This window comes from Anopheles marshallii, chromosome 3, assembly GCF_943734725.1.
Source record: "Anopheles marshallii chromosome 3, idAnoMarsDA_429_01, whole genome shotgun sequence".
NCBI classification, from domain to species: domain Eukaryota; kingdom Metazoa; phylum Arthropoda; class Insecta; order Diptera; family Culicidae; genus Anopheles; species Anopheles marshallii.
The window spans coordinates 39,874,043-39,890,581 of record NC_071327.1 but is presented as its reverse complement, the minus strand read 5'-3'; the positions used below and the strand labels follow the sequence as shown (position 1 = coordinate 39,890,581).

The 16,539-nt window shown below is 41.9% G+C and overlaps 1 protein-coding gene across 1 annotated transcript in view; it reads left to right on the top strand.

The window, feature by feature from the left end:
- LOC128715709 (titin-like) overlaps positions 1-16,539 on the top strand; it is a 158,929-nt gene that overhangs the window by 55,426 nt on the left and 86,964 nt on the right. Inside the window, exon 2 of the mRNA XM_053810621.1 lies at positions 9,792-10,011. Coding sequence (XP_053666596.1) covers positions 9,792-10,011 — 220 coding nt within the window. The remainder of the gene's footprint in view (positions 1-9,791; positions 10,012-16,539) is intronic.

Genomic DNA, 16,539 nt, shown 5'->3' with positions numbered 1-16,539 from the left:
CCTGCCGTGCCCGAATGCTTTGGCGTATGATTGGAACGAGTTTTTTCGGCAAGGAAACTGCTAGAACGGGTTGTTGCTGGGCCCATTTAGTAGGCATGGTGAGAAGGTGCGGGCACCAAACAACGAACAAAGCACACAACTCCTTGGGGCCAAATCGAAATCAGGCCTTTCACGGTTCGAACCCTGCTCCTGCATGCTGCACCTTATTCGGGTGCGGCCGGAAACCGGTAAGACGGGACTTTGCCAAACTTTGCCGGGCTAAATTTGTTTGTGTTTTCTTCAATTAACTTATAATCGAGTTTAGCATTCTTGTGCCCAAATGCGCACTGTTTGCGTTCGCTGCTAGGGGCAACACTCGGTCAACATTCAACAGCAGTGTCAATATTTGCACTCGGATGGTAGTTATTTCTTTTCCTGCTTTGTAATTTATTGCCTACTTGCGGTGGCACGTGAGAGATTTATAGCAAAAGGCTTTCATCAAATGTGTTCCCGCGCGCACGTTTCTAGTGAAGGTGAATAAGTAGGGAAATGTCAATCGATGACAAATTTGACTTATTATTAGTGCATTACGAGCACAAACATCGTATGACAATGCTTCCAAGACTTCTTCTCAAGAAAAAAGCTCATCCAAGTAAAGAGGCTGCTCAACAGCAGCAGCAACACGATCCTTTAACCTTCTTCTATAGTTCCAATTAAAGTTCATGTTTCTATTACATTTGCTGTCTACGTGTTCTTCCGCGATGCTCCTACTGAGAGGTTTGCTATTTTTGATCTCCTCTTGCTAAAGCTTCTCCAAAACCCCTGTATGTAGGCCAACGCCAAAGGTTGTAACGCCAAAAGGATGTTCGCAGTTCTTCGTACTCCGCTCCAACAAGAGTGTCTTTTTGAGATCTGTTGAAGCGACAAATTAACTCCAATTTCTAGGTAGGCGAGTGTTTTACCATTGAGTGTTTACGCTTTGGCAAGGATTCGCAGCTACCCATTTCGGGATGTACCAACATTGCTTTCCCCGTAGCGAAACCCGGGTCCACCCGGGCAGGTGCTGGGGTAGCCTTTTACGAAGGCACTTAGGTGTTCGAAATGGTTCACTGCGCCTGACAGCATCTTAGAAGTCAAACTGTCAAAACAATTGGACTCGTGTCGTTCCGGAGAATGTGTGTGAGTGTAAAAAGCTTAGAGAAGCTGGGCGTCTCCTTTGGTGAACCTGCGTGGGTCACCAGGTGTTGCTTACAACCTGCGCTACTTCCTGCAGTGTGTCGGACTGTGTGTGGGTGTGTTCTTTAACACTCCTCTTTGACTGGAGTGAAACTCACATAAAGAAGTCGTAAATGCGTTCGTGTTTCCAATTTTCTTTCAACTTGCGGCCGCCGACTTTCAAATGCGAAAATATGCAATATCAACCGGTGACCCAAAGTCTTAGCGAATTCCGAATATAAATGAGCAGGGAAACCAGATCCTCCGGCTAAAGGGGCACCAAAGTGCTCAGCTTCGCAAAACACTGTCTAAATGTTTGCTAACTTCCGAAATGCGACCAGGACCAGAATTTCAATTTCTCCCCTGCATCACTGAGGTCGCAAAGTTTTGATCGATTTTAGGGAGTGAACCAAAGTTTCGATATAAATCTCATTTTCATCGCTGCCAGCGAGAAAAAGGGCGTCCGGATCAATCGATCTATCGCGGTCGGGACGGCCTGTTTGGGATTTTGTGCTGTGGAAAGCTCGAATCCTATTGCTCAGGAAAGTTTATAATTTCTTTTCCGAATCCGTTTAGTGTATTATCCATCAAACGTACTGCTCTCAGGCATCGGTATCACCGAGCGGAAGCTGTTATAAGGTCAGGTTTTTCCTCGTCACCATCATTCTTCTCCTCCTGCCAACCGTCATTTTCCTCATCGCCAGACCCGGATTAGATCGAAAAATTGGCTTTCTACTTTGCCACCTTTGAGAAGTGCCTCGAACGGTACGCTGGACACTGAACCCGTTTGTTCGATCTGCTAACATTGGGTAGGGCTGAAAACCTAAATCTAATCAGTGACATTCCTGCTGAAACGCACGTAAACACGGTGTCCTGCTCGATGGGAAAACTTCCTTCACTGTCGGTGGTGTCATGGTTCGATGTCGAATTGTGGTTTTGCTTGGCAAAGCAGCCAAAAAAAAAGTATAACTCATTCCCGTGCACACACGTGCTTGCATAGGAAGAAAACAATGCTGAGTCTGGGGTGGGGGGAAATACAATCATACGCTAAACAAACTTCCGCAAAGGGCTATAATAGTTGTGATTTGTGCAAGAGAAACATAACCCTACTGTGCTTGTTCTAGTTGTCCCGAGAAGGCAAAAAACAGCAAGAAAAACGAAGCACAAGCATCTCATGCCCTAGTCATACCAGCGCACAAACACATACACATAAACAAGAAATAAAACGAAATCAGATGAACTACTCTGTTCAGCAGTTTTGGTTTTTCCTTTCGTTCGGTATTTGAGCCGCGCTATTTCTAGCTAGATTCCATATCGTACTTTTATCTTTCATCTCGTATCGGATCCTACCAGACACGGAGAACAGTTATTTGGGTAGTTTTTGTTCTTATTGAAGCATTTTTTATCTGTTTTGTTTTGCACCCTCTAGAAGAAAACTGGCGGCCGTTTGGTAAATTGACTTATCATTCCCATCATCTGATCTGTGCGTCTGATTGAACGGCGTGCCCTTGACAAACGGCACTGGGAAACATTTGTGAAGGGACGAATGAACAGCCTTCTGCGCAGACAAATGGATGATCTGCAAAACGTTCTATTGTAGAGCGTCATCATTCTTTAGGCAGTTAAGACAAAAAGCCAAGCACAGTATTATCTGAATTGTATCCTTTATTCGGACGAATTTATACAATACTCAAAATGGTATGCAATGTGTTGGGATTTAATCAAATACTGCAACATTATATTTGAATCTGTTTCATTCAATGCTGAAAAGTATAAATATTAGTTCATGGTTTGACATATACGCCCACAATTGTTTTTGATTAATTTAATATAACTTTTTTACTCAATTCAATAATTTTAACAATACATTTTGTCATTTTCAAGACCATCATTCCTCAGCTACTCTTCAAAAAGCGCAAATAAAAATTCTGGTGTTGTGCCACTATTTAAATATTCATTTTTGAACATTGAGTACCGTACAGCGTAATTGGTAATTCAGCTTTTAAAATATTTTATGGCGAACGTTGTAGGCGATTACATCTTCTTAAAATCAATTAATTAGAGTGAGAACAGGCTTAAACCAATCTATCCATGCTCTGAGGAAACTTCTCCATACAAAACACCTGATACGATGATCTAAACATGAACTATCAGGCACCTTTATAGTTTAGGTACTCGTATATGCCTCTGAGACAGGAAATTTATCCAAAACTGACAAAATCCTCGGCCTCCAAACTCAGAAGCATTTGGACCCTGTTTGTCTAGAAGGATAATGAAAAAGTCACTACAGTGACGAGCTTTACGGACGATTCGATGAACTCACAGACGATCGTGCCCGTAACATCCTTTTCAGTCGTCTACGTGGGCAGAGGATGAGTGGAATGCTCACATTGAGATTGGGTACAGGGGGTACATTGAGAAAAAAAAACAAAGCGATGATTGCAAAGACCTACTATCGTGCAAAGATTGGTTAAATCCAGCGCTTGGTTAAATTATTTCACCATAAAATTGATTTTAATTTTTTTATTAAAGTAACCAATCGTAATTTTTATTCCGTTTAAGTAACTACTTCAACATAGGTTAAACTCGCAAAGGTCGCTTCATACAACTTCAACGTTATGTATTAATGAACTTTTTTTTGTTGGTGAGCACATGAGTTTAAATTACGTCACAGAATGAAGGAACATCACCGTTGACAAATTAAAAATGTTCGTCTTTGCACTGCAAACAAGGCTTGCACGTTCTCAGCGTTGCCCACACTGTGAAGAAAGCCAAAAGCAAACAGTTGTCCAATTTATGGTCGGATCAGTTTCTCTACTGTATCAGCACAACTACATCGCGCAATAAATTCACTCTCACGGTTACACCGCATTACGACACATAGCGCAAACAACGAAACAGTGGACCAGAATGTAAAACAACATCCGCGCAAATGTAAACGATATAATCGTCGAGCAAAAGTGTATTAAATTTCGCTACACACGTTCGTTACACGCTTGAGGGCCACGGCGTATGTTTGCCAGGAAGTGTAAAAGGTAGTGGTTTTACTCTCATATCGAACTCATATTGTGTGGGCCGATGAGGCGGATCAGTAACTGAGGCTGAAAAGAAAACTCGGCTGACATACGTTTTTCTCCCTTTTCTTAACCCTCAACATAGCTATTGTCGTTCGTTTTATTCCTGTTTGTTCTCGTTCATTTGCAAGATGTCTATTCATTTGCAAGAGCATGTAAAATTTAATTTATGACAATTTACAAACGATCGCTACGCTAACGAGAGAACTCCAAAAAGGGACAACACAGGTACGAAAGGGCAAAACATGTTCAAAACAAGAACATACGCTCATACAACACGTCTCAAGCGAAAAGTCGTTCAATAAACTTTTTGCTGTTTTGTTGCCATTCCACCCAACCGTTCATTCGAAAGCTCAAACCGTGCCCGGCCTGGAATACGAATGCATATCATAAACTTTTCTGGCAACAGCCAACTTTACCAACGCAAACACCGGACTGTCTACCGGATTCGGTTCTGCATGCTCCTTTACTCGCGCCACTTCTAGTATATCGGTATCGGATAATCTCCGGTTCTGGTCAGTTTAAAGGGCCCGGTAAAGCCATGCGGTAGAAGATAAAAAGTGCTCTCCTTTGTCCGCTGTTTGCTGCAAACATATTGTTTCATTTGGTCGCAAGCGGCAAAATGTGTATGTGCGATACGAAAGAAACGCACGCCGGGAGCATGTGTGCCACGCAGCACGAAGCAATACCATCGTCTTTGCGAAGTAATGGATAAAAACCACATAAGCTAAGACACCGGTCCGAAGGAAGTGAGTGGCCGACAGCTCCAAAGCTCAAACAATGTCTCATGCTTTGTGCCACGGTTGGCGAAACTGGATTAAAGCTGCAAAGTTTACCACCCCGGGGCCATAACCTCGGGGAGACATCTGGACTTTCTTTGGTTTGACTCTCGTTGTTGTTTCACGTTGTTGTTTTTTTGTTGTTGCTACTTCTTTCGTCCACTCCCATTCCGTTCATCCGCAGTTTTTCAATTATTATTTCATTCCTGCGCGTGTTCCCTTGCCTCAATCAACTCCCCCTTCCCTGGGGTGGCATCCTTTTTAACCCTTTACCGCTATCATCGCCTGTTGCGTCAACGGTTGCGCTTCCTGGCGACACATCGGCGCGTTGTCACGATTCCCCGGGCGCACACAGTTCGTGCCCGCTGCTAAACAGAGTTGGTTGGATGTGCGTTTTTTCCTTCCTTTTTTAATTCCTGCGCACTTTATTCTACAACCACTTTTTAATCTGCTCCCCGAGGCGCCTGCCCATCCCACACTGCGAGATGCTTAACCCCCTTCCCTGCCACATTGTTTGGGTTGCCGGTACTGGCTGCGGGTTATAGTCCTTTTTTACTCCATCTCTCCCCGCCGACCGGTGCGAAGGGGTGCGCAACTTCACCATGATTAACGATTTGTGCTTAATTTTAATAACTGCACAGCTTTACCGCGATCCGAGCTTTGCCGCCACCTACGACGTCCGAGCGGACGATGAAACGGATAAACTATTGCTATTTATTTTATTTATTATCTTCAGACAATTTGTTGCGCCACACAAAAGCGCCCATTAAGCGCGTGGACGGTTTGCGGTTTTGGATTTATTTATATTTTTGTTTTGTTTTTCATATCCTCGGTTTCCTTTTTTCCCAGTTATATATATATATTTGTTTGGTGAAATATTATGCTGCCGGCCAATACAATGTGTTCGGTTTGCCCGTTTGTTTCGAGTTTCTTTTTTCCTTTTCCTTTTGCACTTCCGCTTCCGTATGCAGGAGCGTTTCATTGCGTTGTTAATGATTTTATTTGATTGTGCTTATTAATTTCAATTCAATCACAACGAATGTGTGAGCAGGATTAATGTTTCATTTTAAATCGAATGATCAGGTTCCTCCGTAATGACTCATTCGTTCATAATCATTTTGGGTGGCAATTATATTTTGGGATTACCAGTGTTCAACTAGTGCAATAGCAAGTACTTAAGATTCAAGTTCATTGCTAGAAGCGATTATCGCTTTTGGGTTGTGGACCAACCTAAGTCGAAGTATATCTAAAACGTAGCTTAAATTTCATTAGACACACATACTTACGCAAAAGCCTCATATGATCACTGGTAAAATATGTATTTCTAAAATTAACGCTAGCAAATCAGATTCCAGAATTCCTCAATTTTATTTAACTCATTGGTTTAAAAAATAAACCACAATATTTTACACCATTTACTTGTAGTCAGAGTGACACATTTGTAAAACAATTGTTTAGTTTCGAAAAACACTACTCCATTTTCAGTCAAAATTTCCTTAAAACATTTCATATTTTGTTATAAATTTTATTTTTACAATGTCTCAGTTGTAAGGTAATATATACAAGTATCTTTTTTAAATTTTATTTTTGTTCGACAATACCTAGAATTTTTGACGATTTTGTTTTTGATTTTTTTTGTTAATTCGTTATTAACAACACTTCCAAAACAGGCTTCACAGAATGGCAAATTATGTATTTTTTTTTTTATTTTCTTTTCTTCATTCTTTTAAATACGTTTATCATCAAAATATTCCAATAAAATATATTCAATGCAATGTATCTGCAGTATAGCTATCAAAGATGGTGACATCTCGTACCACTGGTTTGAGGAGGATGGAATTACCTTTGCGGAATTGATAAACTACAATTCTTAGAATTGAAGTGTATTGAATAGGGAAATTGAAGTTTACATGTAAGAAAGGTCAATATTTCTTACATTTACATTTAACATAACCCGCTATTAGATATAAGGGATCGTGTTCAGTCTCAATGCTCTAGCGCTCTGTTGCTTCGAGTATCACTAATCACAGTTTGGCTGCATCTCAGGGTCCCGGTGCTCAAGTTCTGACCAATTCTACTGAGTATCAATAATATTGCGTTCGTGAACAGAAGAACCTAATTTATCTATCAACGTATGTTTTAAGCCGTCAATAAACGCGTTTTTTAAATGTATAACTTCCCATAGACACTATTTCCAACAGTCCTGTCCGGAAATCGTTATCGGCTATTCCGAAAGAATGGTTGATTGAAGGAGGTCACTGACGCAACTTGCTGTCTGCTTTATGCCTTATCCGAAAAAGAAAAAGAAGAAGAAGAAGAATACTCAGAAACGAAGTTGAAATACAATTTCTATCTATTTTCTAACTTCAAATGAGTCTCGCAAATAGAACCCTGAATCTGAACTTATTAGCTTATCAAATAGTTGTGCAAAGGATACAAATGTCATTTTTTTGCACATTATCAAATTGGCCAAAATTACGACCAAAGTTAGAGCATTCTTTAAAACTCGGGAAGCGTAGCACAAATTGCGGCACAAAAAAACGCTCCAGGACCGTACGATCTACATCATTACGCTTCGCATCGTCCATGAAAGATGAGTTGCATCAACACCGGTGTCAACGATGGGCACACCATCATCGCATCCATCCTGCTAATGCCCTCCGGTCAGTGCCATTTTTCGGTATCAAAATTTACACGCAAATGGTTTCACTGTAAATATCTCACCACCACTGCCCAAGGGTTCACCAGCAACCGTCATCAGGCACCGATGCCACGGTAACCGGATGGATGCTGGGTTCCACTTCGGATCGCTCCTGAATGTGGTATTTTACGTGCGGCTTCAACAAGCAACCACCAACCGTAAACCAGCATATCCCCAATGATTTTGGACGCGAAATTTTGGTGCCATCCGTGGCTCCTATTCTATCTGTACTGCTTTTTTTATACATGCTTCGGTAGCTTCCACCAAAAAAAAGGGTAGCTACTACTGCTCCGGTGGATGGCACTTTCGTAGCCAAAGTAAGCACCACCACTACAGTGTTATAGTGTACTCAACCACAGTGCAGCGATCATCAAAGCGAAAACAGCGCGACTTGTTAGATAGCTCGAAAATAAAACAAACCAGCCGTGGTGGTACAACGCACACGGCTAGTAGCCAGGATGCAATGCCGTACGGTGTGTGTTCCAAAACCCATGGTCACCATGTCGAGAAATGGTTAAAAATCATCCATGGCGATGACTTATGTTTGTGCCAGAATCCGGATCGACATCAGGTGCATCCGCACGGACGGCGGATTTTGCGGATTGGATTTTATTTATGAATCAGCTCTTGTAAGCGCTTGAAAATTCACCCACCGTATCTGACTACCATTGGATGCGACCACGGTAAAAGGATTGCGAAATAATGAATTTCGCGGTTCGAAAAATCCCAATTGTAGTTTGTAGCGGGCTACACGTAACTGGCTCACTGAAATAGTTCGTAATACAGAATTTTTGTCACATAAAAATGATTTGGCACTTACACCTTTGCATATGTGAGCTAATTGGTAAGCTACCAAATCGCTCTGTCGCTGTTGGCAACTTTAAATGTCAAATAATTAAGTTCGTTGGAGGATGGCCACTGTCCAAAGGCCTGTGAAATTGGAGATCCAATTCGAGAGTGAAGAATATTAAAAATACAATAACTATTATTATGCTCACTTTTCCACAAGAACCTTGTGTTTTATATGTACCACGTTTTACACGCTCTCCCGGCTTGCAGCGACCATAAAGGGAACAAACAAAAGCTCGTTAAAAACACACACAAAGGCTGCAAAATAGCCAGCGATAAAGTTGTGACAATTTGCGTAAAGCGTTTCGGTGACTTCTTTTTTAACGGTCATCACTCCGCTGTGTAGATATTTGCTCAGCGCTTCAGACCTATTGCTTCATTTCTACTTTAACTACTAGCACCGAGTCCCGGGTATGTTCCGAAATATGTTTTCCGACTGCAGTTTAGCGAGATTGTTGTTTTATTTTTTAATATGTTTTAATGTCTCACCCATAAAGCATCCAGCGTGACGTAGAGCACAACACATTTTGAAAACAATTTCACTTCAATGGACTGGATGTCTCTACGAAAAATTGTAAACATTTTCCGTTTGTAAAGCTACCAGTACCACCAAAACATAATCATTGCACAGCTGGGGCACTGGTGCGATAAAAACGATCTAATATACTTTCGCAAGTCATCCGTCAAAGAGGCGTTACGGCTTGGGTTTGGTTCAGGTTTTCGGTGAAAGCATTTTTGTGATGTGCTAACGGCTAAAGTAATCATTTATGTTTTACGGAATACACACACGCACATCGTAATGCGTTTTCATCACGATTAACACAAACGGCACTCTAAAAGGTCTAGGTCCTATCGCGCATGGGTAGTATTAATAAATCAATAAACTAGAATGGATTTTCCAACGCATCGTTTAGCTCTTTTCTGTACCGTTCCATTTTGTTTGTTCAACACGGCTCACCGATAATTCTGTGTTAATTGTGCCTTTTTGCAGCACCGGGTGCAATAAAAAGCCGAAATTCCCTCGTTCCTTGGAAGCGAACCACAAACAGCATTAGAATGAATTTTATATCACCTCTCAGTCCGTTTCCCAATTGTGACCCATTAATTCGACGACCGACTATTGCGTCTTCTGAGCAATTTCATCTTTTACTAAATTCTTATTTCTTGCTTCTTTTCTTTTCTTCCCTTCCACAGCGGTGGCATTTTCGGTGACGGTGTCAACGCTCCTCGCGCTCGTCACCATCGTGGCCGCGGACGAGATCCGCGACACGCGCGAAGGCGAAACGGTCACGTTGAAATGCCGCTTCAGCGAACAGTCGGCGGCAAGCGATTTTTCCTACTATTGGGCACGTTCGACGGGCAACAAATTCGACAATGTTGCCATCAAGGGTGTGCAGCTCAACACGAACTACAGGTAGGTGGAAACATATTTACTGCCAATCAACATGTGCCCCATCCCGGGGCTTCCGGTTTAATATTCCGGATGCGGTCTCAGCCGGAAATGCACATATTTATTTCCCGCTGGTGCGAACCTCGATTGGTCAGCGGTGGGACGGGCGAATGTTTCACAGCAAATAAACGTACCATCACGAATCCATTATTCGCTGCGTTCGACCGGCTAACCGGTCCTTTGGTGCACCTTTGGAACGGGTTTTATGCTGGCAGCATCACAGGACGCACGTTACGCGGCAAAAAGCGTCACTGCACTGCGGGATCGCTCGTTATCAGGCGCTGATGCACTCCCCGGCCGACGAACCGACGCATTGATACACACCCATCCCTTGGTCGAGATCCGGTATTAACCGGGCCCGCGCGCCTCGATTGATGCCAATAATGCGGCCTAGTGCCATCCAGCGAACGAGATTTTTCCTGCAAGTGTGCACACGGTCGATATGATCGGGAAATGACAAGTGCATTTGCAGTTGCAGTGCAAAATGCGTTTGTTCGTTTGCAGCACTGTGTGTTGTGCAACTATTGATTTTATTTCCCATCAATGGTGAACGAATTGATGAAGCATATTTAAATGCAGAACATTCATATGCTTTCGACAAAGGCGAGCAATTAGGTGGCTCTGGCGCACATGAAAGTCATTACCGGTTCTATCACACGGGGCAGTTCGTTGCCATGTGTACATTAATTTCCATCTAAATATTATTTTTCTGCAACATTCGGCTATGATGGCAATATGAAAATAACGTGGAATAAAGCGTATAATATGTCCCAGTTGCGTTCGATACAGTCTGCACAATAAATAATAGTAATGAAAATGTGTTGAAATTTATAAATCCTCCAGCTACAACATGGTTGTAATAAATCACACATCTCAACCACTCCAAACGTTGCGAAGTAAACAAAAATCAATGGAACTTAAGCAAATTTGACAAAGCACGGCGCCCCAAAAGCGATTAAGTCCCAACGCACAAATTTGATTACAGCCCAGCTTCCCGTTAGCGTGCCCAGGTCAGGTCAAACACACCAGCAAGCTGATCGTGAGTTTTGATTTCCAGCTCTCCTCCCAAAAAAAGGCCCATGCACCTTAAAAAAATTGAATTTTTCATATAACCTTTTTACACGCAGCTACGACCTTCACCCGTTACGGGCAGTTTCGGTAACAAGAGCTCGACAGCAACAAAAAAAACGTAACAGAATACAAAAAAAAAAGATGCACACCAGCAGCAGACACCTTAACGCTCGGAAATAACGTACACCCACCGTTAACGGAATAAAAAGGGCAACCGAAGCATCCCCGCCATTAGGGTAAGGGTTATATGCTCCGCATTGTGTGTGGGAGTGCGGTACACTTGCGATTGCGGATTGTGCTGCATACCCACACAAGCGCCAGGCCGAAAACCCCCGAAATAACTGTTGGCCGGATTTTGGGTGGATGGGCGGGTGGTGCCGCAAAGTGTCAAGTGACTGATAAAATGTACACCGAAAACAGGTTTATTATTATTTCATTCTGACAGTTAAGCAACCGCAGCATAAAGACCACAGTGATGAATATTAAACATTTTTAGCGCATAACCGCATAAAAACCCGATGCCGAAGCCGCGCGTCTATAACGGGGGTGGTTAAACCTCCATCGGTTGAGCGTGTTTGTGTGTAAGTGAGGTTGTTTGTTGATCAGGCGATCAGGGTTTATGAAACATTGCGTTTGGAAGGTGAATGCACAGGCTAAGGATGAGGTCCCCAACATTTGAGGGAATAAATTTCCAAACAGGACTTTCGAACAAAACAGCAAACGACATCGAGGTGGAAAACACAAAACGAAATGCCACTATCAGCATTGCTCGACAGTACGGTCATGGTGAGAGGAGTAAAAAGCACTGTACAATGAGTGTTTGGTTTACGTTTCAAACGTTAAAAATCTGCATGCTTTTCAAGCATCTACTGCAAAAAGTGCCGTTAGCGTTAGTCATGCTCTTGACGATTATGCATAATGTATTTAATTTAACACAAATCGGTCGCAACAATATTGCTGAATGAAGGTTAGCCTGCAACATCAACAACACTTCTTAAAGTGCAAGCTAAGAGCATAGCTAAAGCACACTGCATCCTGGATGAGTTACACAGGTTCATTAACATTAGAAATACAACTTACTGGAACTGGTATGCTACATCGCATTAATTTTTTGGCTTAAATATTTCTACCGCAAATGCAAAAAACATGTTGAAATATCGTACAGCTCATGATGAATATGAAGTTCTAGTGCCATGGTACTATAAACAAACTAGACAAAGTACTATAAAATAGACATACTGTGTTTCTTTTTCTATTGTGCCATTTAACTTGTACCATTCTTTAAAAATTTGGCAATATTTGAATGGTTTTTAAAGAAATGTCAGTGATTACCGCCGTGGTACGAGTGATTACAAGTCGTGGTTTTGTACAACATTCCTTATACTATCTCGTACGGTGATCTCGTAACAGTTTTATTAGATTCTTCGCATCAGGTTTGCCAAAAAAGAATGTTCTTTGCATCTGTGCAGCATTGGTAGGGTTGGTGGTCTTTCGCAAAACATTGGGTCAAAAATATCCTTTACTATCCATTAGTATTTTTACACCAGAGACTTCTTTCGATACCTCTGGGAGATTACTTGCTGGTCAGATGTGACTGGTCTTGAGTGCCATTTGCACATAGCAAAGCACATCTTTTTCAGGTATTGTCGGTTCGTCATTTTCGCATTTCTTCAGCTATCAGCGAGAATGAAGACATCACTTTGGTCTTAACCTTCATATTTAGATGACTTTGCGTTTTACGTGGATGTCCGCTAACGGGAGGCCAGCACAGGACTTATTATCTTATGAACACACTTTCTTTCTAATAGAAAAGTTATTTTTTTCGTTGACTCCACTCATTCCACTTCCTTTTTCTGAATGTATTTCACGCAATGTATGAATCTCTGAAGGTATGTAAGCATCGTCAGCCAGCGACCATCCTGACATGTAAAACCTACCTAAGATAGGAACAAATCAACTATCGGCAAATGGAAAACTACTTTTTGTTCCCAATTTGATATTCCAATTGATATTCCATCTCAACTCAACTGAAGCCGTAGCAAACACTACATTCTTTGGAAATGATTCTTATCATAAAATACTGTCTCATTTTACCTATCTCAATAAGTGCTTCTTGCTACCAGCCATCATTTGACCTTTGCGCAGCATTAAAAAAATCCGAAAAGTACCTTCTTCATTCATATCATTGTTTGAAGCATTTTCATCAAACTCGACGGCGATCCAGCTCAGTATCCACATGGGTTTACATGCTTTGGAGCCGGCGGTCTGTAATGCAGTTGGTGAATCAATGTTTTCAGTTGTGTTACTTTCCCATACCTCTCCTACACTCCAGAAGGTGCAAAAGTTTCCGACCAAACTTGGTCATCGGTGCTGTCCGGTCGTGGAAACTATATTAGAGTGTCATGCCAACCATACCACAAGTCCTTCCTATCAGGACCTTTGATTTGTTTCATTTGTCGTTTGAACTTGTTTGTTTTCTTCGTTTTTTCATGCGCGCTCCCTGTTCCGAGAAGCTTTTATGTTATTTGCCAAATAAGCAATATAGCGCTGCGAAAGGCAACATGCTAAAAAGAAGGGCATTGGATATAAGAAAAAATACATGCACACGCTGGCTCAGCAGAGCAGAATGCAATAGATTTGTTTGAGTTGGTTAAAGATCTTGGCTTCATCCTTTACCAACCAATCGTGCCTTTTTGCTGTATTGTCACAACAAAGCGCTCCACCGTGCAAGGACGCTTTGATATTTTCGTGGTGAAGCAAGTGAAACGTTTGTGTGATATTTCTGGGAAACTGAATCCTTTCCACGAGAATGTGATTGATGATGAGGGGGAAACTTCTTGAAAACTTCATTTATGATAAGTTCATTTAGATCTTGTTTGACAGAAGAATCTGATGTAGAACTATCAGCGGATGTTGACCACTCATAATCAAATAATTTCTAGATGATCCCACCATATGGAGGAAGTGAGTTTCTAAAGAATTGGAACCATATTAAAGACAGAATAGAGAAATAGGTTAGAGTTAGTTTACGCTTCAACATCTTTAGCAATGCGAAATAATATTCGTTTTCTTAGGGATGGCTCTGTAGCTTGACACGTGATTCTCCAACGATTTTTATTCACTTCTCTTTCAGATTTTTGGCCATTTTACACAAAACTTGTAATTAATTCTGATACTGATTCTGTGGCTTTGTGTCACTACCACCTCAATATGGGTTTACGGTGACTTTATTGAATTAAATTCGAAAATTCGATTTGCTTGTTTTTCTTTGAACATACAAAAATGAGTGAAAGATGCAAATGAACATTTCAAGTGCAAGGCATCAAACATGGAAACTTTAATAACAGTATTTCAGAAAAAAATACCTTTTGCTTTGTCCAACCTGCTTTTTCTATCAACTTTCCAGCAACAAAGTTACAATAAAATCATTAACACACCTATAAAGCGAACAAAACAGGTAAAACACAAACTTGCTCCTTTTACCGTGAAAACCCTAACACGACGCAGCCAAAGCTAGGACCATGTTGATCAAAACTTCGGACCCATGACAAAATTTTCTAAACAAAAACTCTCAACCAAAAAAAAAAAGTTACATTATGCTCGCCCAACATAATTATCCAAAGAATAACAGCTCCAATCTCCATGCCATGCACGCTTCCTTCAAAGCTTGTTTCTCTGTCCGAGGGATCTGGATCGTTGTTTATGCTTCAGCTGTCGCTTTCAAACGTTCCTATCCAAACTTTCCGTCAGCAGGCCGCTTCATCAGCAGGCACAGTTTGTTTGTATGGCACAAGGTGTGTTGTGCGAGGGGTAGCGTTTCTTTTTTGTTTTACTCTATTCTTGCCATAACTTTAAGGCTCCGTGTAATGCTCCCCAAAAAATCACAAGCCACTACCGGGCGGACACACTGGGCCATGGAATGTGTTACGCAAAAATATCACCGACAGGATGGCGGCAACGTAAACTTACCGAATCGTAAATCATTGAATCGTTTCCCATTGTAGGTGGCGTGTGGCATGATTTATTTTATGATTGCTTTATTTCTTCTAAATTTTCCATTCGGCCCGCTCCGGCAACACCGGAACAATGAGGGTCCAGTTAGGATTTGGCCCCGGAAACAAAAACCTTCTCCCGCCCGGGTGAAGGACGAGAAACGCGCGGCTTGGGTTAATTCTATGCGCCTAATTTTATAGCTTCACATTTGCAACGACTGTTGGCATACTATTTACTCGTTTTATTGTGCTTCTATTGCCATTCAGTTCGTTCAGTTCTAATGGTTCCGCGGACAAAAGAACAAATTGTCCCAATGAATCAGGTAGGTTTGTGTTCGTACCGAACCTGTGCTTTGCAATGTAGCAACTTTCAGCAATCTAAATCTTCTTAACATCCCGCAATTCTGTGCTTCGTTTTAACGTTGATTATCCGAATGTTTCCTGTTGCCGTTCGACGTTTGTTTGGCGCTACATTTGAATCCAAATATTTCCTGCAAGAAAGCTTCCAATTTATTTGTATTTCTCTGCCTCAAAAGGTTCAACAAAAATTCGCTACTCACTGGTAAGCCCGATAACATCCGACAACGGTGGATCTATCTGTCGATCCGCCAAGTGCCTGCCATCTAGCAGCTCTATTTTCATGTTTTCTTTCCACTCCCGAGCCGACTAAAATAATACCCGATCCATGAAAAGTGGTGCTCACACTGCTCATCCACCGGAACTGGAGTCCGGTGGAGCAGAAGCATCGTACTGCTGCATGGTAGTCACGCTAAAATCGAACACGGGCAGGAAAAACACAGCCTCCGATAGGATTGTTTTTCGACGTGTTTTTCCAAATTATCAGGCTGGAAAATACACGGAACAATTGCATCCCCGGCTCCGATTCGACGCTGTGTGTACCCGAGTGCAACGGAATCGCTGCTCGAAAACCTCCGCATACGCATTACGATGAGCAGCACAGCAATGAAAAAATAAACTATACGCATTCAGTACAGAATTCTATTCCCACACCACCGTTTTGCCGAACCGCGAATTCAAAATGCTTAAAACACAATCAAATTCAACATCGCGCGGGCGTACGATCTGTGCGAATATTTTGCGCCGGAATGCGGAAAATCGAATGATCGTACGTGTCACTTGATACCAACTTAAGCCACACGGAGTGAGCTGGAAAATTAATTTCCCCGAAAGTCCTTTTCATTCCACGGTACACACCCAATGCAAATATGCTGATCTCGGGACGGAAGCAGCAACAGCAGCTCTTACATGGAAATTAATTGTTTGCTAATCGGGCGTGAGCTGATTTTGTTTCTAAATACATACACGTCGTCAACTTCTGTGAAGCTGCAAATACGTTCGCTCATTTCCCTGGGCAATCAGCGAATGAGGAAACGTGCTCATATTTCTGGTTATGGATTTCTGAATCATT